Genomic DNA, 26,366 nt, shown 5'->3' with positions numbered 1-26,366 from the left:
TTAACGAACTCTCACAGGGTAAAATGAATCTGTGTGCCGGCGCTCATTTTTTCCCCTCACTGACAGGACCATTCAAATCCTCTTTCCCCAATCAGACTGTTGCCTTGGAAACGCCAGCGGCTGCCAGGCTCTTATTTAAAAATTCAAGAATGAAGCATCTGGATCTGTGAAAATTCCAGCAGTGGCATTGCTCTCTGGAAAAAGACATGCTGCTTAAATGTGAAATATCAACTCAAGTCACTAACATGTTTTCCATAGAACCTTATTTATTGAAATGTGCCCGACAGAGAACATTTGCAACCCAGACCATGTTCCATGCTCGCGCTCCAGTCTGCTGAGCAGCTGTCTCAGTTCATTCTAGTTATTCTATATCTGCCATTGTGGGAGAAGAGGCCTATTTACTGGCAAGACATGTTAATTAGACCGCCATGATCTATTCAAGCAAATAGGAGAAGCATAAAGCAGCAGTGTGTGCAAACACCCATAATTCCATAATGAGGGGCAGTTGCCAGTTTCTGCGGAGGAAAACAATCTTGTCACAGCCTCCCTCTGGCAGCTGCTGCAGAATTTTTGATGAAAATGAGAGTTTCATGAACACATGTCGCCCAATTGGAGAAGGCTGCAAACATGCCATCAAGCATGAAGAAATCCTGAGGTGCATTAGCTGCATTACCGTTTGACAACATGAATGAAAACACAACATGTTCCACACAAATACACATAAAATGGGGAATTTTGCTGAAATGTGTCACATTCTGCATATGTACAGCTAGTTTTTGTTCCTATGCAAATTATGACTGACTTATCACAATTGTAAAAAAAAAAGACATGCTTGCATTCTGCTACAAGTGTTGAACTCATCAAACTCATCAAATTTGGAACTCGTCTTCAGAACAGATTTGTGTAGCCACACACGAAAATTTTTAAGAATGGTAAAATCCACAAAATATTTTATTCTTGACTAAGTTATCTCTGATTTTTAAGTCAAGATTCATTCTCTCTTAAAATGTTGGTGTGCTCCATGGCAATATAATGGAAACATGCATGTAATTTTGATGAGCTGCATTTTAGATGCTCAGCAAACCAAACATGGTCCTGGTCAGTTTGGACAATAAGCTGCTCAAAGGTTACTATAATATTTAAAAAGGACATTTTTCAAAAACAAAAAAAAATAGATGAATTAATTCTTTAAAGCACAACATAAAAAATGATTTAAATTATTTCAGAAAGAGCTTTAAAAGGCACAAGTAGGATCCAACCTCTTCAAAAAGCTTCCAAACTAAGCTTCAATAGGGGTAAACTAAATCTAGCTTAAAAGCTAAACACTGCAAAGCAGAAATTTGAGCTTTTCTTGTGAGGTTGACCAAAAATGACCAAATGCATGTTAAGATTAGACTTTGATAGAGTATTTCATGTAGATTATTAAACCAGATATAAGAGAAAACTAACATACAGCATCTTCAAAGTAAAATGTAAATTGAAGCATGTTTTTAAAAATACTTAATTCTTTGAGCAAAACACTTAATTTCAGACACATTATTTCTAATTGAGGGTAATTACCTAAATACAAGTGTTAAGATTTAGTCATGAAAATATAGTCTTAAAACTAAAAAGGCAGGACATCACAAGCTATTTTAGGAAATCTTTTAGAAAATCGAAATTCCACTAGTCCTTTTTTATTTGTTTTATTTAAAACAGAAGAAAAACGTCTGATAGACTTTTTTTTAAAACTAGTTTTCGAGACAAACATTTCAGCCTGTGTGGGTATCAGTGCCATCCCTGCTGTGCAGACACGGCTCAGGTCGCTCATGTTTCCTGTCGCCACAGCAACAGCCACAATGACGTGTCATGTGCTGAGCTGCACGCCTGGGTCCGATTGTCTGGTCCCATTCCTCAGTGAGTCAGTAGCTCAAGCAGCATGCATCAACAAACATTTCTCCCTGTTGACCTTCTCTTCACAGCTCCATCCAAATTGTACAAAACAGCAAGGTTTTCCCTTTGCCAAAGCCATTCTCTTCCCTTTGTGTAAGTCTGCCCCTCTGCTCACCCTTGACCTCACACAGACATCCAAGCTACAAGCTACATCCAAGCTACTACAGACATCTTGGATGAGAAAACACACATGCACTCCTAAAAAAAAAGATAATTCTGTGTGGTACCTCTAATTTCAAGTCATCATGAAGATAATTACCTTAATTAAAAAATACAAGAAGGGCAACTTGGTTATTTTTTTATGTATTTTCTACAGAATTGTGGATAAAAAAGTATATTTTTCTCATGCATTCCAGTGCCTTGAATGCAGCACGCCATCTTTAAAACAGGGCTAATAACTGCCTTCATTTATAGTCTTCTTATTGCTTCCATTAGTCAGAATTTAAAAGCCATTACTGTTATTTAGGTGCTAAGAATTAATGCATTTTTTTGTGTTTTCTCATCATTTGTGCCAGGGAACATTAAGGAAGAGCCACAGTTGGTCCATCTGTGCTCATCTATGCAGCTACAGGGACCTAAAGATTCATTTTATGCAATGACCACACTACAGTTTCTGGAAAATTGAAAAACATATTTGCATTTTTAGAAAATAGATTTACTCTTTAAAAAAAAAAAAGCTCCAGCTTATTAAATATTTAGCAATGTAAACAAAACCCAAAGGGATGATTTTCAGGAGGTCACTCTCTTTGCGTCATAATTTGAGAGACAAATGTCATAATTCCTAATCAAAGCAATAAATGCTTGAGGTATATTAAAAAAATGTTCCAATAGAAACACAGATCTACAGCTTTCTTAAAAAATACGTTTTTTCCCCTCAATGTTGAGGGATAAAGACTATTCTTATTTAAAGATAAAGATATATCCTATATACTTTTAAACATTATCTCCAAAAATATGTTTACTATTAATCTTTAGGTCACAGATTTTCAAGCAGGTTTTGAGGAATTTTTATGCAACTTGCTAGTTGTGGCTCCCGTGTGCTTTTGCTGCCCTCTAGTGCAAAAATCTAAAATGTTTCTTTGAAAACTAACAAGTTCAAGTTTGCTTATGCAAATAAAGTGACTTATGGATCAGAACATTCAGAGTCAGGGAAAATGGATCAGACAGGAAACAATAAAAAATAAACACTGGAAGTACCATCAGTCCCTGCTCTGAGATGTACTGACGCTCTGTTTATATCAACTGATGATGCAATCCAGTTCAAAATAGATTATGCCAACAGATTGCAGTGATTCTATGATAACAACTTTATAAAAATGACTAACATATTACTTTTGAGGATATGTTGTGTAATGCCAGTACTGGACAAGCAAAAAGGTTGTTCAGACAAATTAATTCAGAATAAAAGCTGATTAACAAAGTTCATTTCCAAGCGGTGTATTTATTTTAAGTGACAGAGAAATTAAAATTGTCATTCTACTACTTTAATTGTACTTTAACAGGAAAAAAATGTAGCAAAAAAAAAAAAAGAAAAAAAAAACAGAAACCAAAAAAAGTTGCATAAAAAATAAAATAAAATCTTACCTTCTCTGCTTTGTGTTTAGTTCAGGGGTTTACAACCTTTAACACTTAAAAAGACATTTTCGTCAATTTCTCCCCATCAACAACCCACAAAATACCATAAGAAAACAAAAAAATTAAACATTACATTTTTTTCAACTTTTGACAGAGGTTTACACAACTTCCTTTCAAATTAAAAGACACCCTGGGCCACTCACCTTAATGCAGCAAATTTAGTAATAGGTAGTGATGTTAGCAGTAATATTTAAAACAAGTTAATTTGACCATTTGTGGTGCATCTCTGGCACAAATTCATAAATCGGACAAACTAAAATTAAATCAGAGCTAAATAACTTTATTTTTCAGATCATTAGGCACACTTTAAATCCTTAAATTTGTTCAACAAAAGAAAATCTGCTTTATAATCCCAGAGCTGCAGGTTGCAGCTCCCTGGTTTAGTTTAATGTGCACTAAAGAAAAAGGGACATGCTTAAATGTAAGCTGCTTTAAAAGAACGGAAGACAAACAAAAAGTTTTTCCACTTTTATTTTTACATTGCACAGTAAGTTATCTACAGAATTCCTAAATCTTGTGTATCGGCAGACAGAGTCATAAACATCCATGTGAAAGTTGCATAAAACTGTACAAGAAAGTTGGCTACAATGATAAAAATACTGCAACCCACTGATAACTGTGGACAGAGAATGACATACGGTGAATAGACAGGACTCCCTCTCATTGTCTGAGTGTGGATTATATCAGGCAATAATACTGCATACTGAAGAGTATGGATGAAAAAAAGTTAGATGCTGGAAAAAAAGAAAAAAACATACACAATAATTGATAAAAGAAGATTATACCAAATAAATTGTGATTTTTTTCTCTCTTTGCCATTAGGAGAGAGCTACCTACCAACCACCACACTACACAACTGACTAAACACAGAAGGTCTGAGGTGTACTGCTGCTGAAAGTCCAAACATTAAGAAAAAAAACAAAATCTGAAAGTAAAAAAATAATCGATTAAGTTGAAATTTTTTTAAATTGAATAATTTTAGTCACTGCAGTCTAAGAGGACACGCAGAAGGCTGGAAAGACAACTACTCCAACAAAACATGAATGTCTCCTAAACTACTTTAGGACAGCTTTAGAGGACACACATATAGACACACAAACACACCCTCCCATATGAATGAAATGCTTGAAAGTATCGCAAATGAGTTTGGCTTCATTTAACAGTAATTAACTAGCAGCTTAGCCAATTTGAACATTGAACACTAATTGAGTTGTTACCTTTTATTACAAATGTACACCATATTTGGCTTCCTATTGCAACCTGCTGATCCTTGAACACAGACACATTAGCGGGTGCTGTTAGGTTTCCCAGATTTATGGCCTGATGTTAATACAAAAGAAGCGACGGGGGTGGGGGTGGGGGGGCAAAAAAAACTCTTTGGCGTCAGAAAAATATGGCCATTCTCCTCTATTGTTGCTAAAGCAACGTCGATCTTCACCTTCCATGTGATCAAAGATTGTCAACCTATTTACCTATGTACAATTAGCAACGAGGATCCACCCAGTGGCGGAGCTAGAACTGTTTATATATATGGGGGGGGGAAGCAGAAGACTTTTAAAGGGCGGCAAAAAGAGAAGTATAAATGAAAAGATCAAATATACCCATTTCAATTACATATTTTTGTAACCATTTGCACTGCTTAAAGACGTTTGTATTTATGAGTTCTTAATGTTTGTCATAATTGATATGAATACCGATTAAAAATTCGGGTGGAGGGGCTTTTGCTGGTGGGGCAGCGGGCCCCCTCTGCCCCCTGTAGCTCCACCCCTGGATCCTCCACATTTGGGAGTTTTGCAACAAAGAAAGTTGAAGGATGACATCTCATTCATGTGAAAACTTTCTGCACAAACAACTAAATGGGAAAATCTTTTTTGTTTTCGACTTGTTGGAATTAAACCAATTTTGCAAGAATGTGTGTTCTGTTTCTTAATGGAGATATATATATGTGTGTGTGTGTGTATATATATCTAATTATTTCTGCCTTCCTTTTGAATTCCAGCCCTTTTCAAAAACACCAAACAGCCACAAAATAACTTTCTTTTCCAAACAAAATTAAATATGTTTCACATTAGAAAAATAGGTTTTTTAAACAAATCCGAAAAATCAGCAAAGCCAAATGAAATCTCTCACCCATAGAGATCAATAACACCTGTCAGAGAGGAGGGTTCAAAGACTGAGCAAGATGACAAAATATACATGAAAGTGAGATGCTATTATCCTGGAAACTCTCTGCATAGAGGAGACTTCACTGTCTGAGGGCTTCTAATGGCTCTCCATGTTTCAGCTCCCATCTCCTCGACGAGCTATCCCTGTCTTTTGCACTTCTCACGCAAGTACAAAAGTCTACAAGTAGATACAGCATTGCACATGTATTAGATCTACGTATAAATAGTCATGTCATATTTTCTTCTTTTTACATTTCATACATCTTTTGTAGTCTTTGTGACTTTTTTTTCCAGCTGTGAGTACAGAGTAAAGACAACAGTAAAACACTTTTTTTTTTTTTTTTGTGTGGTTTTGTTTTAGGTAAATGACAACGAGGAACCTCCAGGTGCTCAGGCCAATCTGCAACCTCAGAGAGGAGATTGAATAGAGAGAACACAAAAAAAAAAGACAAGAAGGTATAGGAAAGACACCATTTATTTGTTTCGTCTGAGGTTATCCTTCACCCTTTGTGTACCCCTCAGTTCCACCTTCAGTCTGAGGTAAAAACAGTATTCAACATTGTGCTAGGGAAGAAAATCCCACGTGTTTCAGTGAAAAAGGCCCGGAGAGATAGATGGATGAACAGACAGATGGCTTGGAATCACAGCAAGTCCACATGAGCAAATGGAAGTTAAATAGTGAAGTCCAGAGAATTGTACTACTCCCCAACGCTAATCAGAACTGGTACCACTTTTTATCTTTGCACTTCAGCATCATCTGCAAACAGAAGAAATGAGTGTGTGAGGAAATGGCATATTCTGCATTATAATTAGATCAGTGTAAAGTTGAATCAGTTGTATTGTGAAATAAAAAATAAATAAACCTTTGCATTTGGAATATTTTTACCAATTCCCCCCCCTAAAAAGCTGTTAAATTAGAATCCCAACACTTTGACTAATTGTCCTGTAGTGCCCTCTAGTGGTTCAAATGCAAGTCTTAAGCCTGAATTGTATAAATTCAATGATGGTAGTCAAATATTTCAGCCATTACTTTAGACTCTTATGAGGTCTGAGCATTGACTGCATATGAGACCTGGACTGAGAGACCTCTCCCCCATGGCATTCCAAACAGAAAGTACCTGCTGGCTCCAAGAAATTAACTATTGAGAAATAAACAGCTATTACTTGCTTATTATATTTGTCAGAATAACAATCTTTTTTTTTTATTTTCTTGCCAATCCTCACTTCTTTTTTGTGATATTTTTTCTTTAGTGTAAGTAATTGAAATTATGAACTGGCCAATCAGATGAGGAAGTCTGTGATCAGCTTTTGACAGACTCGCCTGAGCCTGATTTTAAGTAGTAGGGGTGTGGCCTTCTAACAAGCTCCCTCCTGATTTGGTGGTTACCATAGAAATGATGACTCAGACCAACTCGGACCAATCGCTGCTTATTGATCATTTCTGGTTCTAACGTTCCAACGTCCCTATCACAAAAAAATGGAGACTGAATTGACTTCATTTTGTTGGACAACAGATCATAGCTGATCCGTGATCTGTATGGATCAATAGCCAAGGTTTGGAACACGCATGTACCGTGGATCGCCCTGCCTGCCCACGCATTATTAAATTAATCGTGTGGGAGTACTTTGCCTTTCTATTCGATGACAATGGCTTGCTGCGTTCACACCAAACAAAGTGTGTTCATAAACATGACCCTCCCGCTGCGTGTGGGAGGAGCTACCGCCAAAACTTAGCTCTACTAAAACATTGGTAAGCTGTCCTGGCACTGTGGCAGGTCAAAGATGCTGCTGTCCTCAGTCAGAGGGGTTTTATATAGCAGCAGGAGACACAATGAAAGAATTTAAAGCCCCACTCCAACTATACTTTCAAAGCATTCCCAGTGGTCTTTTAATTATGATTATTTAGGCTGTATTTACAAAGTCAAAAAGAACATTCGTTTTTAAGGCATATTTTTGGCAGAAAATTGATCCGAAGCATGAGTTTTGGGTTCCGTTGTACCCCTACCTATTAGTGATTCAATGGAACAAATGAATCATTCTTTTAAAACAATGTGACAGGAAAATGGAAAGTTGTTTGATGCCATTTGGTACTTTGATCAGCCACGCCATGATTCTTCACCAATAAAGCAATCAATCAAAACTGAAAACTGTTCATGTGCTACATTTATCTTAAGTGCAAATTCTTGTCTTATTTTGAAACTTTCACTTGGTAATGACTCACTGGCTTGTTTGTTCTGACAATTTTTTCATCAGATTCTCAAAAAGACTTAAGTTCTCCTTCTCTCTTACGTTCTCCTGGTTTTCTCACCTCGTGGGCGTGTTTGGAAAAAGAGTCTGCGCTTGTCATCATGGCAGCCGTCCTCTCATCCAGTTCGCCCAGTTTCTGGCCTCTTTCATCCAGTGCTATCCGGGCCCGTGCCAGGTCTCCAACCACACCTGAGGCAGCCCCCTTCATGCCCTCAATACCACCCGTGCCAGGGATGTGCTGGGCCAGACTTCGTGATGCCTTTCCAGCTGCTATTTCACCAACTGAGCAAAGAAAAAATATCTGCATTAAGAGGATGGAATAGTGCCTCCACCTGTATTTTCAAATTTCTAGACTGGTTCTGCGGCATACAAAGTTCCTCTCTGTCTAGCGACTGTGCTCCTCCTCCAAAGAGGCCTTTGAAGAAACCTCTATTTGGTGCCTCTGGTGTCTCCACCGGGGTAAAAAGCTCACCCAGCATCTCCTGAAACAACACAATGCACATTTCTCTGCTATACACTTCTTCCTTTGGTAGATTTGGACTCCTACATTTCCAAAAACAGCCGCAGATGTCAAACACGATTGGTTAATATGGCTTTCCCAGATTTACCTGCAGGTTTTCACAGGTTTCCTGACTGTAGGTGATCCTCTGGATCTCAGTTGGGGAACACAGGTACATAGCCTGACCCAGGTTGGTGAAGCAGAATGTTCTGGCTATCCGCATATCTGTCAACGGTAGGTAGTTTACATCCAGGAGCGGTCTCAGTCCCGGCAAACTGGAACAGGAGAGATAGAAAAGTGATCAATTTGAAGCATCTTAATAATTATTATGAAGCATTTTAGGTTTATGTGTAGTGAGGTGCTGCATTATATAGTTTGCCAAACAAGGTCTAAGTCTTCTTTGAGATTTCTCATTTCCCTTTTTTGACTGAAGCTCACGTGAAAAAAAAAAAAAAAATCTTTTTGTTAGTTTGTCAGTTCACCATGTAACCACTAGAGGGCTTATTACAAACTGAATTTCTTCAAGCAGTGGCCTGTCTCCCATTGACGCCTGCTTTTGTGCAATATTTGGACTGGTGCTGGTGATACCATTTTACAGTCTTTCCCCTGTATTCACTGGGGTTAGGTACCAGAGACACCCGCGAATACGGAGAACCACGCCCCCAACCCCACGAGTTGACGCCATTTCTCCATGCAGGGGCACAAACTTTGGTTATAGCGATTAAGGAACCGCTGGAACCAGCTGTTGGCAGCCGACGGGCTGGCGTGCTCTTCATTCCTGCCCGCCTTCCTCAGAAATTCCCACAGGACCTTCCTCGGGCGCAAAGGTCTAAAACAAGTGTCTTGAAGTGTCTGAGCTTTTGTGATGAACCAAATGAGTCACGTGACTGAAAAGAAATCTGCGACAACGTAAAACCACAAATGTTGAAATGCGAATAAGTGGAGGAAAACTGTACGTCATACTTTTAGTGAGGACAGAAACGTTTTTGCCAATCATTTTTGGTTTTAAATACGGTACCGAACCATACTTTACTGCCGAATGAACATGAACCCCGTTTACCCATCGCCATTCCATGAGGATAAGCTGGATATTAGTAGGATAGGATAGTCACCCACCGGTCTTTAAAAATAGGGTTGTCCTAAACTTTTTTTTTTTTTTATAAAACGCCAAAGTTAATTTTAGAAGGTATTTTGTACAAAAGTAAACAAAGGTTTACATTTTTTTTTTTACATTTTCAAAAACTAAAAATCCCTCTTGATATTTTTTGTTACATACCCACACACTATGTTCAAAGGCATCTGCAGTTTGATTTTAAAGAAATTTCAACAAATCAACAAATCTTGCTTAGAAGTAGATGCTAAATTAAGATAATTTTCAAGCCAATGTGGTTTTGCGGATATTTGCATCAATAGTTTGCTGTTCCATTTTTTTTGAGTCATTCTAGAAAAGGCCAGAATAGTTTTACTAATCTAGTCTCTCTGAAAATGTTATGCATTCTGACACTTTGCTCACCTGAGGGTCTTGATGTGGCCGTTGGCACAAAAACAGGCCAGGCACACGCCTTGGGTCATCTGCACCACATCTGCCCGTAAGATGAAGGATGTCTCTGTGATGTTGTGTTTGTAGATGCACGTCTGGGAGGGCAGGGAAACGACTTTGGCCTGTTTTTCTGAGCAAACCACGGCATACTGGCTCTCACTAAGGTCCTGGGAGGTGGAGGGGGACACGGACACAGGCCGGCGCTTGGGGACCTTTTCCTCTCCGTCTGTGGTGACGTTGGGTTCAAACCAAGGATCAAAGGAAGGAGGCAGCAGAGAGCCAGAGGAATCCAAGAGAGCCATCCGTAAAACACTTCCCTTCAGTCGCACCAACATTCCTGGCAACAACAACAAAAATCTATTTATAATAACACTTTCTTAGGCAAAAAATATGTTTATGCAACAGTGCTGTTGTTTTTTTAATACCCTTTCTCATGATGCCAATAACCTCTAAAGCTACGTTCATACGGCCCTCTGCAATGAGTGTTCAAGCAACCATATCCAATGAAAAGTCTATGTAAAAGCGTGCGTGAATGCGCATTTTGGGCTTCTGTGTTCAAAACTCTCATGTTCACGCATAGCTAGCCAAGTTTTTATGACTGTTTTCAGGCTCTACGTGCAAAACTTGTGGCCATTAAAAATAATTTGCAAGGTAAACCAAGTCGAACTTTGATCCAATCAGGGACTCCGATTTGGTAGTGATATATGGATTTGGTTTATCTGGCAAACACAAACATGAGCATGACAACATAAGTTTTTTAAATAAAGATAAACCAAGGCCACTCTCCTGAGATGATGGTCCTACATATCCGCCATTGCAAGGAGGCTAGCAATGAACCGAACAGTTTCCTTTTGTGTCCAAATCGCAGGATTTGCACCACGTTGACATTTGGCACCAAGCCACTGTAAGTGGCAGACATGCGCTAGTAAACAGTAGAAAGAAAAAGAAGCCGCTCCCTGCTTGTCCAGTGCAGGAGTCTGCAAGCTTTAATGCTAAAAGAGCCATTAAGACCATTAAGCATTTATTTATTTTTAAAATAATAGAAATGTAATCTTTTTTTGTATGACAATTTTAACTTCTTTTACTTTTGACAGCAACACATAGTTCATTTCAAAATAAAATATGCCGTGTGTCTAAAAGGATCCTTTAGGTGCGGCACATTTGCTTGAATTAAAAATGCAAGAAAGCCAAGGCAAAGAAAATGGCATTTTTCATCATGACTTTTTTGCACACTCATCATTTTTCTCCTTTTTAGTATTGAATTTAAAAGTGACAAGGTTTGTGTAAAATGCAATTGTTAAAATACATGCTCTAAACTTATTAAAAAAACACTATTACCAATATTTCTTCAGTATAAAATCTAAATATAAATGACAAAATTAAATTAATTCAAGCAAATTGTCTTTAAACCTTTTATTTTTTGTTTATATTTAGCATTTTTCTTCATAGTCAAAGAGGTTCAATGGAGGCTCCAGAGCCTCAGGTTGCAGACCCCGGTCTAGAGTGAACACCTCAAGCTTAGCCCGAGTTCAACAACCTGTGTCAAATGCCCGGTACCAATGTAGCTTAAACTTTCAATACTCACCTACAGGTGCAATGATAACTGGTTGCAGTTGCCGCTGCTCCCCAGCAGGTGGTAATGTGAGCACCAGGACCAGAACAGTTCCCAGGGAGGTCCCCACATACAGACAGGGGGTCAAAGTGGAGTCCCCCTTCCGGGCAAATGTCTCGCAGAAGTAGAAAAGGCTGATGGCCTCCCGCGATTCCTTGTCGATGCTGGTGACGCTGGAGGAGCGCGAGCGGCTGAAGGAGTTGTCTCGGTGGTCTAATGGGTTGGCACCCCGCGGCGGGCATACGGACAGGAGGACAGTAGCGAGAAAAACAAAGAGGTAAAGCACCCGCAGACAAAAATAAAGCAACTCAAAATGGAAGACGGTAACCTTTAAGATCATCATTCATCACCACATTTGAAGGATTGGATTATCAGAGCAATGAGCAACATGGCACTTAGGTGTGGTAAAATATAAATGAGACAGGAACAACCGCACAGACCCCTCTTGTGAAACGTTAACATTTTTATTTAGATGCACTGAAACCAATCAATGGTCCATCCAGCCAATGATTCTGCTAGAAAAAAAAAGAAAGAAAGAAAGAAAAGGCCTTTATAGATTTAAAACGACCAACCAGACAGAGAAAAGAAAAGCAGAGCAGCAGACGTTGCAAAAAGCACAATGAGATCTACTACATTAATTTAGCACCAATGATCTCACAGAATTGCATTTGAAAACCAAACCCATTTGAGCAGAAACTGCAACAGTTGGGATTCGCTCAGATTGGTGCTACTTGAGAAACATGCAAACACGGAGAACAAAAGCACAGCTTGCCAATTTTGAGACGAAACCGGATAAAACTGGACTAATGAATGTGGCGGAGTCCAGCTGAAGGGAGGTAAAAAAAATAAGACTACAATTGACAGAAAACCATTTGGAGACACAAAGTCAAGGCTTACCCAAGTCTGGCTTTAGCTCAGTAGGCAAGCTTAATTTCCGTGACATCTTTGCTGGAAAAAAGAGAACATCCCTCTTTACAAACATGTCTAAGCTAAACACAGGGCGCCATGCAGAACCAGGTAGCGAGCACTGGACAAGGGCTGTGCACAAAAGCTAGGACAGACTTTGAAGGTAACACAGAGACACGAAGCGTTTTTTTTTTTAAACTGAGCAAAAACGGCCACAGAAAAGACACTGTAAAAACAATCCTGTGCATCTTCGAGGCATGCTGTGACAAACAACGGAAGGTGGCCTCTGATCGCACAATGCCCTGAAAGAGAGGACCGTAAGACACATCTGAGCCACAGGGCCACTTCAAAAACCTTCATGCCAAAAAAGGAGCATGCATCAAGAACATGGAGGTAAAAAGGTGGGGACACAGATGGAAGAAAAAGGTGAAAAAGGGGTGATGGACGCTACTGCTTGAATATATACACTAAGAAACAGCTTTCAAATCAGGTTTTGGAAGTATGAAAAGTTTTCTCTGTCTGCAGGGTAAAATAGTGAGAACGATGATTTAAAAAAAATACATTAGGAATGCATTTAGTGATGTAAATATGAGAGGAGGTTTAAAAGTTCACGCAAACCACAGGAGAACTATTTATTTAGCAACTTTTCAACATTTAATAAACTTTAAAATTTGTGTTTCTTTTTTATTTATATATATGACCAAAATAGAGCAATCTTTGTCCAAATCTCCCATCTTCTGATAGGAACCTGCAGAGGACACAGCTATCACTAAAACCTTGCTGTGCGACAGTTATTTAACATCATTGATTTCACCAAGTATTTCCCATAATTCATAAGTCATTTTTGCACCACAAAGTTCAATTTCATTCCATTTTTTTATTTACTCTCTCATATTAATCGTAAGTTAGTAAACTCATATTTATATTTTAATAATTCGATTTTGACACAAGGCATTAAAAAAAAGGTTCTTGGTCACTTGAGTTTCCAAAATCCTCTTACAATGGGATATCAGCACATTTACATTGACAATTAGAAAGTATTAAGAAAATACATTTTACTACAACAGTTTTTTTGCAACAAAACAAATCCCAAACCATGGTGGTATCACCACCATGCCACCTATTTTAAAAGCCCCATACAAACATGTATAGAAGGAATGTTTAAAAAAAAAAACAAAAAAAAACTGGTTTGACAGAAAATTCAAATGTATCTGAGCAGGATCAGCTGCTCGGATACAAGATATTTCCCAGAATTCACTAAACGGTTTTGCTGTTTTATGCTAATAGATGCAAGCACAAGACGGGGGCAATTCAGGAGACGTTTTTTTCAGTTATGCATGATATATTTGCTGTCCCTTCTATATTTTGAAATTAGAGTCAAATAAAAATACAGCCAATAAAAAACGTTCACATAAGTTTGAACCATGTGATCATCGAGTTCCAATTTATCAACAAAAGTGATTTAACTGATGTAATATTGTGTTAATTTCTGCTTATTTTATTGGTTTAGACTTATTTAGTGGTAGCAGTTTATAGATGGTTGTGTCGTCTTCGAGGTGACAAAGACGTAGTTTGACAGATGGACCATCTTTCCAAACTGTGGACAATCATATCAAAGCATATTCCATACAAGAACATATCCGACAGTCATGCTACATACAAGTAGCATGCATTCTATGTTTCAGACAACTATGATTTTTTCTTTTTTTTCCAAATAGCTTCAGTCCCTTTCTCCTTTTAGGTTTTCCTCTGCTCCAACAACTTTGACTTCTCCAAATTCAATTGCAATTTTTGTTAAAAACATCTTTCTCAAAAATAAAAGTACTGGATTGATAGATTACACACACTGAGAGTGCAAAAGTGTGGAACAGAGGCTAACCTTCAACTACACTGGCTTTTTATCCTCCAGTCTTTTTCTTCCCATGACTATAAACGTGAGCGACACACAGAGGGACACAAAATCATAAGAATATTAACTAAAAAAATAAAGAGGACCAATCTGGACGATGCTTTTTGTCTTAACTACACAGATTACCTTACCTCCTCTACCACCTCCATTGTAGAACTGATGTAGATTGGTGTTTGACATCAACACTATTGGGAATATAAGTACAGTTAACGTACAATTAGATTTCTTTTTTTTTTCCTATAAGCTTTATTTTCTTCCAATCAGCTACAAGGACAAAAAAAACATGTGCTACTGCATAAGTAATTAAGGAAGATGCATATTTTCCTGTCTCTGGAAGCACCTTATCTCTCCACATTGCATCAATTATGCAAAGACGCACCAGACTACAGTCTGGTGGTGCCAGACAAAAAAGGTTGAGGCTGCAATCATACCTGCAGCAAGCAAACTTTGAGATTTGATTTGAGCCTGACCTTTTGAAAAGGCTCCTCATTTTCATTTTACTAATACCCAGTATCGCCAAATGAGATGAATCTTTCGCTAAGCACCTTGGGATAAAATAGCGGCAACATAGAACCAACGTGAAACACTTTGTCGTTACTTTGACCAGAAAACTCACATTAATGTGGTTTATTATTTTGTCGTGTGCAAAAACAAAGATTCTCAAAACTACACATTCAAACCAAATCAATTAATAAATATTCTGAGCCAGTTTTCAAAAATATGCAAATTTGCAGTTTAAGGATGTTTAGAAATTAGTCAAAACATAAAAAATGTTGTAGGGTTGTTTTTTTTTCTGTAGAAAAGTAAAATATTTAACATAACTAAATATGTTAAATGTTAAATATGAAATGTGTTTTTTTTTTCATTTATTTTTTTATACTGAGTGAGAGCAAAACTAATATTTATTAAACTGAAACAAAAAATGGATGGAAAAAACTAAATTCCCAGTTTGATAAGCCAACATTTTATGATGCTACAAAGAAAAAAGGTTTTGCCATTCCTCTTTTATGCATGCGTGTCAATCTAAACAAAGAATAATAGCTGTTCAAGTTGTGTTTTCCAGAAGACCTGCTACAGTACCTGAAGTAGGAGACTTGCAGCGGTCCTCTGAAGTGGCAGAGCCCTCGTTTATATCGCACAGACCTAAACAAAGGAAATTTCAATTAAAATTTTTTGAGATTTATAAAGAAAGGTGGAAAACATTTAAAGTTCCACTACGATCATCTTTCGATCTGTTTTTATTGTGTTCCAATATGTCTTTTAATTATTATCACACAGTTTTTTTGGGAACATAAAAAATCTTGTGTCATTTTCTAGGACGCAGTTTCTGCAGAGCAGCAGGAGTTTGTTAGAAATTTGCTTTTGAGTTGTGGGTGGGACCATTGGTGCTAAGAAAGCTCCATTTGTTTAAATGTTTGCCCGCTAGCTTACAACTCCACACACCGGCAATCTAACATGACTGATGCGACAAAAATGGCGAGCAATATTGGAGTTATCCAGCTGTACAGTTTGGACCCAACAAATATGCATATGGATCTGTTTCTTGTCTGCTACTGGTTCACAATAATTAAAGAAATAAATTAAAAAAACTCAGAAATGCTTCATTTTCCTTATCCATCATGAGACAAATGCCACAAGAACATGTTAAAAACACCAAAAACACGTTTTTACCAGAGAGGGTCTTTAAGGAAGGCTGTGTTTGACTTTCTGGATGAATCAATGTTCCATTAGATGTTTAGCCCTGCTCTGTCGGAATACTAGCTCTTCTTTTTATGGCGTGTGTGCACAAGTGTACATGGTTTTGTCCTGGGAGGCAAAAGGCAAAGAAGACAGCAGTGCCTGATGGCACAAAGGCACAGCTGGACGCCTGATTATAGCTCAGAGTCGCCAATCTGTGACAGGTGCCAGCCTACTGCTCACCAGCCAGTGACACCAGATGCTCTTTGTGTATTTACACATTTGTGAGTACACAATATTTTTGTGTCTGGTGTATAGCTGCTTTGCACAGTTCTGCATAAGCCATCAAATTAAAAAGTCATTTTTCAGCTTCTACACACACATCTTTACCAATGCATTCAACAAAAACTATGAGCTCCACTTCATGACTATGCAGTCAGTTTCCTCATTGAAGCTGCACCTCTGCCGTCTGACACACGGTGGCAGTATGTCTGTGCTGAACAAATGCTGCCATGGTTTTGTTAATGTGCGAATGCACTGCTATTTAAAGGGCAGGAGAATGTGTGTGTGTTACTGAAAGGCAGTGATGAAGACAGAGACACTTTGATACAGGAAAGTCAATCAAAGCCTTGAGCCGCTGTAAACTCTTGGAGATGCAGGAGTGCTCTGTCATATGTCAGCCTGCTAAAACAGAGATGTAGCAGCGTTCGCACATTTGAATCACTGATTCAATCAGAGGTCTTTGAACCCTGGAGCTTCAGTGGCAATAATGAGTCGAGTCTGCAGAGACAAAAAGGATCCAATAAAGGTTAAAATTCGCTGGTCATCTCTCCAAAATTGTTCTTAGGTTATTCATTTTGAAATGGCGTGGAGAGCCTGACTTTAATATGGACTGCTGTAAAAAAATACATTTTTAATGGAGGTTGAAGAGAAACATCTAATGCTACACATTGCATTATAGATAATCTTCACTTTTCTTATTATTCTGCCTCCAATCGTGTCTGCTTTTATATTCTGACCTCAGCTGGTCACAGCATAGGACGTGAATTGTGAAAAGGCAATTTAGAAATGTATTGAGTAAATATGAAAGAAGTAACTTTTAACTAATGCTTGACTGTTGTCAATAACGGTGAAGCATCAGTCACTCTTTGGCTACTGGAATGTGATTTTTTTCATGATGAAGAACATAATATATAAAGAAAATTTTGTCTAAAATTGCATTTCTGAGTATTCAAATTGTTGGGACTCAGGAGCAGATGAAAAAATGCTGTTTAAAAAGCTTGTAGCCGTGACGTGGAAGCTACAATTGGCATGTCACAAGCTCCCTGCTCCGCACCATTCTGATGCATCCACTTGTTGACTAATCGATCCATGTACGTCTTAGTTTTCCTTGTCTGAGCTGGCATCTGGCTCAAAACCCCAGTTTTTGTTGTGCTGCTAATGTTAGGTTGGGGTTGTGAGCTAGCAGTAGAGTGGATGATGGGAAGTGGGGACAGGCCAACTTTCTATAAATTTCTAATTAACTCCTGTCACTCTGCATAAACTAGATAATGACACAGGCTTTTTGATTATGGCTAAAAACTGCAATTATAATTAATAGACCAATGGAAACACTTCTAAATAGAACAAAAGAGGATTGTAGTAGGTCTTAGTTGTTTACGTTGGTAACAGCCAATCAGAGTCACACTGCAGGCAGTGTCGATAATCAACGCTGGGAACAGGGAAAAGCGGGTTATAATACCAATAAAAAAAATTGGTTGACCTCAGCCTTGGCTATAGACTGGTATGACTTCCGGGTCCTTAAATACTCTTCATAAAAAGTGAGGAGTTTCTAACCAACAGTATCATCTAGGTCTTAGAACTCGACGTCCACACGCGTGCACATCACATTTTGGGTTACATCACTACAGTACTTAATTCTGCGTAACTGGAGCCTGATGACTACATGTTTAGAGGGTTAGCTCAAATATTAGCTCAGGTCTTAAGAGGTTAAAAGTTTATCTCTGTTACAGCTTCACTTATGGGTTAAACTATAACTTTCCATTTTCCATGCCTAATTATAATATGTAGGTTTTTTTTCAAACTTGTTTGGTTTCTTTGCCATATTTTATAAGAGGACCTGGCTGCAGACATTAATGTCTAGAATCGGAAGTACCCTCATATTGCTTGAAAAAAACAGTTACGGTTTTTCCCCGTTTTAAGCTTTAAAACGGTTTTCTACAATTCTGAACACTTTGGGGTTGTGGTTAGGATTACGGTAAGATGCATGATTTGAGCCGATGATGTCAGACGCAATCTTGTCTTCAGCCAGGTCCCTTTCTTGTTTTATCCTTTCTCTGCTTCCGTACCTCCTGAAGGCTGTCGTGACTTTCTCGGTGACCGTGGCTGTCTCTGGTAGGGGTCATTGGAGCCGTAAAGCTCGACCGTTCCCAAATTAAGGACCACCGTCTTTTGGATGTAGTCCACGACTGCTACACCGTTGCTGTTGCCAAACACCACTCTGGGAAGGAGTGAAAGCAAAAGATGGAGTTTTGTTTTGTTTTTAACAGGGACAAACGGACACAAAACATCCAATTAAGGTTTTCCAATAAAGTCTGTTACCTGTAAACCACTTCTGCATGTTTATCTTTACTTCAGATGCTCAAGATATAGTTAATCAACCTGTCAGGGGTCTGATGGACCTACGCTGTACCTCAAACAGCTGTAAGACCCTTAAAGCACCTCCTTTAGGGGTGTTTACAGAAGTAAAGAACAGAAAACAATGACTTACTTATAACCTTTTCCTACAGATTTGGCAACTTTCACTATTTAAGGGATTGAGAAAAACTCTGTGCAATTATGCCTTAAAATACCCTTCTATTGGTGAACCGTCTCCAAAACCTCCTGGGATTGCTGTGGCATTTAAACCTTTACCAACACCAGGACGGAATTATGCAGGAGTAAAATAATTCTAACATAAATCAACATTTAGTTGGCCATAGCCTTCACTAAGATGTAAATGTGTGCACTTACAGGCCGTAGGTGGAATTGAGTGCCAGACTTGAGATCTGCTGAGGAGGCTCTCCACTCACCCACACTAACTGGACCACCAAATCTACCTGGTAACCTGCAGACTGCTTTAAAGGAGTGCTGCGCACTCTGCAGGCAAGGAGACAAAAAGCAACAAAGAGGAGTAATGAATGGGACCGAAGAGAGGAAAGAGAGAATGATAAGTGGTGCAGCTGTGAATCACATGTTTGTCGAGGGTCTGGTATGAGTGGCTGCAGAGGGATGATGAGGAGGTTTTGCCTGCAGACGCTTCAGGCACTGACTTTGTTTGTGCAAGTGTGCTTGAGGCAAAAAACATGACTTTTGTGTGTATGAGGGTGTGCACAAACACTTGTGCTTTTACGAGTTCATGAAAAGTGCTTCTGTGTGCCGGCGCGTCTTTCATACTTGAGGCAGGGCATGTTGCCTCCATCAGAGTTGTTGCTGCTGGTGGAAGGCTGTGAAGGCGGGCCGCTTGTGTGAGGGCTGGCACCGGGGGTATGATGTGCTGATGTCGGCTCACCCCCGCCATCTGGAGAGTCTGTTTCGTTCAGCTCAGACTGCATTCGCACCTCTAGTAGCTGCAAACACATAAGAATGGACAGATATTTATATAAATATTTATAAATGTGTTCCAGTCTGGTAAACCACAGACAGTTCTTGAGTTCCTAATAAATTGTTTCAACTACAAACTTTGGCAGACTTGCTGTAGCTTTTGACCTTTAAGCTGCTTTCGATGCAGAAGAAAAAAGCTTTGTCACAGTCACAGTTAATATATTTCCAGTTTTATCTTTAAAAAGTATTTTGTCTGTCCAGTAGGATCAGTATTCCTGAACTGCATACACACTGAGCAGCGGAGTGCCTCACAGATCCATCTTGGGGTCTTTGACAAGGGTGTACAGTCCCACTCCCATTCTCTTTTAATCTAATTTCAAAGCGTTCACAGTCGACATTTAATCATGTTTATACAGCTTTTAGCCAAAATCATGTCATTTTCTGGGACCGTTTCTGCAGAGCAGCAGTAATTCATTACAAATTCATATATGAGTTTAGGACAAGACCATTCGCGTGGATCAACCCTGCCCCCTTCCCCTCCCCCTTGCTGATGGGCGGCCGTGGTGCAGCGGTGGGGCGGTCGACCCATGATCGTAAGATTGCAGGTTCGATTCCCGCCTTGCACGCCCATGAGTCGAAGTGTCCTTGGGCACTGAACCCCACCTTGCCTCTGGTGGTAGGCGGGCGCCTGTGTTCGGCAGCGGAGCCGCCGCCAGTGTATGAATGTGTGTGTGAATGTGTGTGTGACTGGGTGAATGGGTCTGTGACTGTAAAGCGCTTTGTCCTTGTAGGAAGAAAGGCGCTATATAAGTATACGCCATTTACCATTTACCCTTGCTGAAAGGTCGGAGAAGGGAGCTTGTGGACCATCTACTGTATTTTCTACGTCACAAACTGCGTTTTTTCAAATGTTTTTTTCCAGCTGGTCCAGATTCACAACAATTATCTCTTCTATTATCAGAAATATGCCACTAGGACATGATAAAAAGACCAAAAAAGATTTTCAAAGCAGTGGTGTTATAGAGCAAGCAGCATTTTCATTCTGCGTAATGCACTTGATGTTAAATATATGCAAGACATGATATGAAGTTCTACATGTTTTCTTGGTTCAATCTTTATGAGTTGATGCTAAAAAAGTATATATAATTAGTCTCAACTATTATGCAGATGACATTGACATGTTTCTACCAATTAAAACCAAACTAATTTACAGTTTTTACACATTAACTGATTCCAATTGTATTCCTTTCACCCTCCACCCACCCAACTGCAAGTAGGTGTAGGAGCCACTTTATCCCATCAATTAACTATCACTTCAAGATAACCAACAGATTAGATTAGCAAGCATTCCAACGATAGAGCAGTTTGCAAGGAAATGCAGAGAAGTTGATTTATTCTGCAGTAAAGGATAAGATAAACTGCATTTTATTGCTTGATGTGGGTCACCCAAGACACTGCACACACAGGATGTATAACAAAAAAGGAAATCCTGTTGCCATTTGGGTAAAGTTTTGGGCCGTCTATGCTGACATTGAGACATGATACGCTAGTCATAATGTGCTGTATCTGCTTAGCAGGCCAGGGAGGGAAATATATTTTATATAATTCAACTTTTGGCTAAAACTGTGAAAAGCACTGGTACTTTTGCAGATGGCTAACACCTGTCGACTCTACATGTGACTGGTAGCCAATGATGGATCTTTGAAACAGGAAAGATGGGATTTTTTCTCCCACACTGGTTAAACCGTGGCAGCAGTGTTCTGAATGAACCACAGTTTTCTCATTCTTTTTTTAGAAGCAGACTGTCACTGTAGTCCTAAATCAGCATCTCTAAATACCATCTGAACATGAGACCTTTGAGTCTCACCGTTTGTTTGAGATAATAAAAGGCTATTAGACATGGTCTTGATGTAAGGTCTGCAGCTCAGAAATAAATTGAGAATAAATATTTCTATCTGAAATTTTATCTTTATTCTTCCTGAGCTGAACTTTAACATTGGTCAGCTTTCATGTGAAAAAATAAGTACAGTTCCTACACTGCAAAAACATAATAAACGTTCTTAAAATATGAAAATATTTCTTTTAGCAAAAATCTACCAATGGGGTAAGAAAATTAATTTTATCAAGATTTTTTATTTTAAGAAAAAAAAGTCTAACTACTAAGATGTTTTTTCTTTTTTTTTTCTTTTTTACTAAGAGTATCTTGCTTTTGAAACTTTCTTGCTAGACATTTTTCCATTGAAATAAAACATTTTTAATATTCAGTTTTTACAGTATGCCTTTTCAAGTTTATTGAAATTTTTTTTTTATCTGTGTTTAAGGAGTTTTTATTGATGGTTTGTGATTTAGTAGAACAGCTAATTCAAAAAGATCACCAACAATTTACAAAAACAAAGAAATGAGTATGTTAAACAGAGTAGGAGAAAAAGAGAAAAAAATATTAATGACTATGCCTTCATTCTGTATGGATTTGTCATGTGTGCATGAAACTATGTAGGCGGATCTGCAGCAAAAAGGGCATCTTTTACTAAAATGCTCCATTCCTTCCTAATCCTTCCCAAGGGCCCCTTTGCAGCCACCACCTTCATCACCTTTAAACTGTCACACAATGGTCAAAAAAAAAAAATCCTGCCTTTTGCATTCTGTCACTTTCATTTGCCCCGCTGACATGTGGGCTTGAGGAGGGATCTGTGCATGTGTTCAGATTTTCTCTCCAACCCATCTCCATCCTCATTTTTCCTTCACTCCTGCAAGGTCTCCTGACAAGGTCTCCTAATCTGAAATTCTGAAACGCACTTCCACATTCAGGAGGAGAGAAAAAAAAACGACTCAAACCCCCATCTATTGGTGGTTGTCACTGGTCAAAGACATCAAAAGAAATTGCTTTTATCTGGAAAGTGCTTAAACTGCAACACTGTTGAAAAATTCATGATTATCTTTTGAAGCTTATATATTCAGGACAAAACTGAGCTGGGATCCAAAAAAGCCTCAGCCAGACACATCGCAGCTCTGCCCACACACTGTAATTGACAGGTGATCTCCATGCAGACAGGTGCATCGCCGCCAGAGCTTCTCAGGCAAGAAAGTGACGCTGGGCTTTCAAATAAAGAACAAGTATAACTTTGGCTGCCTGTTAAACTCTCAGCAGCAGGAGTTCTGGACGCATCAATACATTTCTGCTTCGTTTGAACCAGCAACTGTGAGCTTACTCACATGTAACTCTTTATTCCCATAAATGGACCTACCATTAAAGGAACTAATTATCTTTGAGAGCAAGTATGATGGTGTTTGAAATGACGGAGCTCAAAAATTCAAAATAAAATTTTTTGAACCAAGTCACATTTTAATCTAAAATATCTTTCATTTCTTGCATTGCTTTGATTTGCAGGATGATGACACGTCAAAGACTCAGTTCTAACTGGAATAATCCATCTTTACATCCACACACAACATCAAAATGATGCTTTCTTTTGCACTTATGCACATATTGTATTGTTTTTCTTCCCATCATTGACCAACATTCTGGATATTTAATTAAATAACTGTTGCACTTACATATCTAAATGCGAAGTCGCAGTTTTCTTACAAGAATTTCTGAGAAACTGAGAATTTTGGAATTGTGATGTGTCTTTTATAGTCAAGATTGATGATGTTGGTTTTTTTTTTTTACGTTAGTAAACATGAAGTCTTAGGATGAAAAGGATATCAGTTTTTTCTTAAACGGAACAATTCCCAAACAAAGTCTTGCGACTGTGGGAACCATTGACTGTATAAGACAACTGGACTGAGTGAGTGTGATGTCACCCGTGGAAAATTGCTTCCTTCTGGCTCCAACGAAATGAAGTCAGTTCAGACGACATTTTTTTATGGTATGGATGTCGCCACATTGGAGCCAGATGTCATCAGTATAAAGTGATTGGACTAAGTCTGTCTGAGTCATTGTTTCTTTGGCAACCACTGTTGCCAGTCAGGAGGAATCTTATTGGATGGTCATATATCCCTTTTCATTTAAAGGCATGGGTAGGATAATCTGTCAAACATTTTTAACGTTTAGCTACGTTCAAGCGCTCTCTGTAGTGTGTGTTTAAGCAGCCAATTCCAATGAAAAGTCTTTTGCAGTCAGAACTCTCATGTTCATGTGTAGCTATCTGCAAGTTATTACGACCGTTTTCGTGCTCTACATAGAAAACATGCGACCATTGAACATACGTTGCAAGTTAAACCAGGTCGAACTTTGACCAATCAGGGACCTGGATTTGGTAGTAACGTTTGGATGGCGTTCCCTTTAATTCACCAAAGTGCCATATGCACCGGTGTCCATCCTACCCATGCACAGACCCAAATTACATCATAAATGTATGTTTTGGTGTACCGCCGATGAGCTTTTATCTAAACTATGCAAACTTTAACAACAAGATTTTAAGAACAATGATAAATAAAAAATCTATATATTAAGTTTGGTTATTTTAGTTGTAAGATAAATTTGTGAATGACTTTTTACTATCCACACAGAAAATTCCGCTATTTTATTCCTAAATGCATGCAGAATTATGCCTGCCTTAGTATGGGATGCAGACAAGATAAAAATATAGAAATCTGTGCAATTTACTCAAACAAAAGAGTCAAAACTTTACCTTTTCCTACTTAGACTGTTGTCCAGGCAAAACATAATGTTAGTCTGTCTTCCTAACAGCCCCGTCTGTTGGCATGACAACCATCCAGCCTCCGACTTTGTGTGTGTGTTTTTGCACAAAACTCAACATTGCAGAATAAGGTAGAACTTTTTTTCTCCTTTTTTTTTACTTTTTACATGAAATTTGGACAAAGCAGTTAAAGCCAAACCCACCTGCACAACCTCAGTGGTTACTTCCAGCTTGCTGAAGCGGTAGACGATAACGTTAGCTGACACCCCGGCGACACAAAGCATCCGGCTCTCAGGACACCAAGCCATAATCTGAATGGCAAAAGGGTCCTCGTCTGACACCTCGGTGCTGCCCTTGTCTTCTTTGGACCGGTTCCTGTCAAATACCTTAGCTGTTTTTAGCTTATAGAGCACCTGGAGCATTACTAGGAGGAAAAGGACAGGAAAAAGTGAGGTTGTTATGGAGATTAACAGAGAATTAAAAAAATTCCTGGGTAAAAAATAAAGAAATAAATACATATTTCATTTTTTAAACACTTCAATTATCCTGGCAGCAAAGTGTATATATAAAAAAAAAAAAAAAAAACATGACAGTGAAAATACACATTGACCCGCAGACAAAGCAGAGATCCTTTTTTTCGTGTTGTATTTTTGTGTGTGTTTCTTTTCACAGTTCAACTGTACAAAGTCAGTGAAAAAAAGAACAATAAAAGAAACCTTGTGTGCGTAACTTACTTGCAGAGGCATCCCAGAACTTCACAGTTCCATCAGCATGCCTATGAATGCAAAGAAAAGAAACATTTTTTCATAATTCTGAAAAAAGTTCATCAAACTTACATTTGATCAAGAATTGGGGGGCATGGCGTTGTTAAAATTTAAGGCCCAATTGTTTTGCTTCTTTTACACGAGGAAATCTATTTGTGCAATAGTGTTGAGATTTAAAGACCCACTTTATTAACAATTGTGTGTTTTGGGTGTTTTTTAACTTGTTTTTTGAAGCTTTTTTTCATGATGGGAGGCATTTGAGGAAAGGCTTAAATTGCATTTCTACGTATTTCTTTATTCAAATCATGAATAGGCAGAGATTAAACAAAAAATGGTGTAAATCCTAATGAACAAATTAAAAATATGATTTTTAAATGATCACAGCTGAGCAATGTAACATTTTTACCTCAATTTCAAAAAAATGTTGAATTTGTGATATAAAAAATGACCTTTTACAGCACAAAGACTAAGTGGCTGAATAGGAATAAATAATTAAATGGATATTTGCATGAGTTGTTTTCACTCAACATTTTTTGGGAGGTCGTTCATCACATTTATAGCAAAGGTGAGGATGTCCCTTTTCTCCTTGTTGTCAACTTAGTGCAGGACAATAAACCTCAGAAATGAGCTAAATGTTCATGACCAGAATGCATAATGGCCTGAAACAAAAACAAAGTGTCTGAAATTTGATGGCCGAGCGATGGAAGTGAAATCAACTGCAGAGGAATGACGGTAATGAAATTCTGGATGGACTCACCCGGTTATGATGATCTCTGGGTAACTTAGTGTGCCTTGACCCCAGTTTCCACCACTCACAGGCCATTCCTGGTAAGACAGGAGTCACATTAGTGAGCTTACAGAGAAGATCTGCCAATAAAAAGCTGTCATTAAAATCAGATTTGTGATTACATGTGTGTATATTCTCGTTGTCTCTTAAAATGACAGAGTATGCACCTCGCTGAGTGCGTTTCTACCTCGGTGAGTCTATTTGTCGGGATTGGGCTCCGAGAACACTGACACTTAAAAAAGGTCACTGGCATGACTCATAGTGATCTTTATATGAGAATGACCCCCTGCAGCTCAGTCTGGCTTTAGAATAACAAAAAAAGAAAAAGAGGGGAAAGGAGGAAGGAGGAGAGGGTGCTGACATTTGCAACAGAAGTCATAACACGGCGACAAGAAAGAGGAACATAACATGCATAATGGCTAAAAGAGCAGGGGGTCTGTCTGGAATGATACAGGGAGAAGAAAAAGG

General features: G+C 38.5%; 1 protein-coding gene across 5 annotated transcripts in view; it reads right to left on the bottom strand.

The window, feature by feature from the left end:
- Window positions 1–4,022: 4,022 nt before the first annotated feature.
- The window catches only part of stxbp5a (syntaxin binding protein 5a (tomosyn)), a 107,736-nt gene continuing 85,392 nt past the window's right edge, over window positions 4,023–26,366 (bottom strand). Inside the window, exons 13-27 of one of the 5 annotated variants that reach the window (XM_078942844.1) lie at window positions 25,869–25,936; window positions 25,082–25,122; window positions 24,551–24,771; window positions 19,558–19,730; window positions 19,135–19,260; window positions 18,471–18,622; window positions 15,526–15,588; window positions 14,577–14,630; window positions 12,529–12,578; window positions 11,604–11,886; window positions 9,992–10,355; window positions 8,588–8,753; window positions 8,350–8,461; window positions 8,041–8,261; window positions 4,023–6,489 (exon numbers count right to left, since the gene is read on the bottom strand). In XM_078942844.1, the coding sequence (XP_078798970.1) occupies window positions 6,448–6,489; window positions 8,041–8,261; window positions 8,350–8,461; window positions 8,588–8,753; window positions 9,992–10,355; window positions 11,604–11,886; window positions 12,529–12,578; window positions 14,577–14,630; window positions 15,526–15,588; window positions 18,471–18,622; window positions 19,135–19,260; window positions 19,558–19,730; window positions 24,551–24,771; window positions 25,082–25,122; window positions 25,869–25,936 (2,136 nt within the window). In that variant the 3' untranslated portion in view covers window positions 4,023–6,447. The remainder of the gene's footprint in view (window positions 6,490–8,040; window positions 8,262–8,349; window positions 8,462–8,587; window positions 8,754–9,991; window positions 10,356–11,603; window positions 11,887–12,528; window positions 12,579–14,576; window positions 14,631–15,525; window positions 15,589–18,470; window positions 18,623–19,134; window positions 19,261–19,557; window positions 19,731–24,550; window positions 24,772–25,081; window positions 25,123–25,868; window positions 25,937–26,366) is intronic. The other 4 variants (XM_078942845.1, XM_078942846.1, XM_011491632.4 and 1 more) reach the window with 4 other exon arrangements.

Source organism: Oryzias latipes, chromosome 24, assembly GCF_053564925.1.
Source record: "Oryzias latipes strain Hd-rR chromosome 24, Olatipes_Hd-rR_3.1".
In the NCBI taxonomy this organism is placed as follows: domain Eukaryota; kingdom Metazoa; phylum Chordata; class Actinopteri; order Beloniformes; family Adrianichthyidae; genus Oryzias; species Oryzias latipes.
The sequence above is the reverse complement of the archived record's forward strand: the minus strand, read 5'-3'. Positions and strand labels throughout refer to the sequence as shown.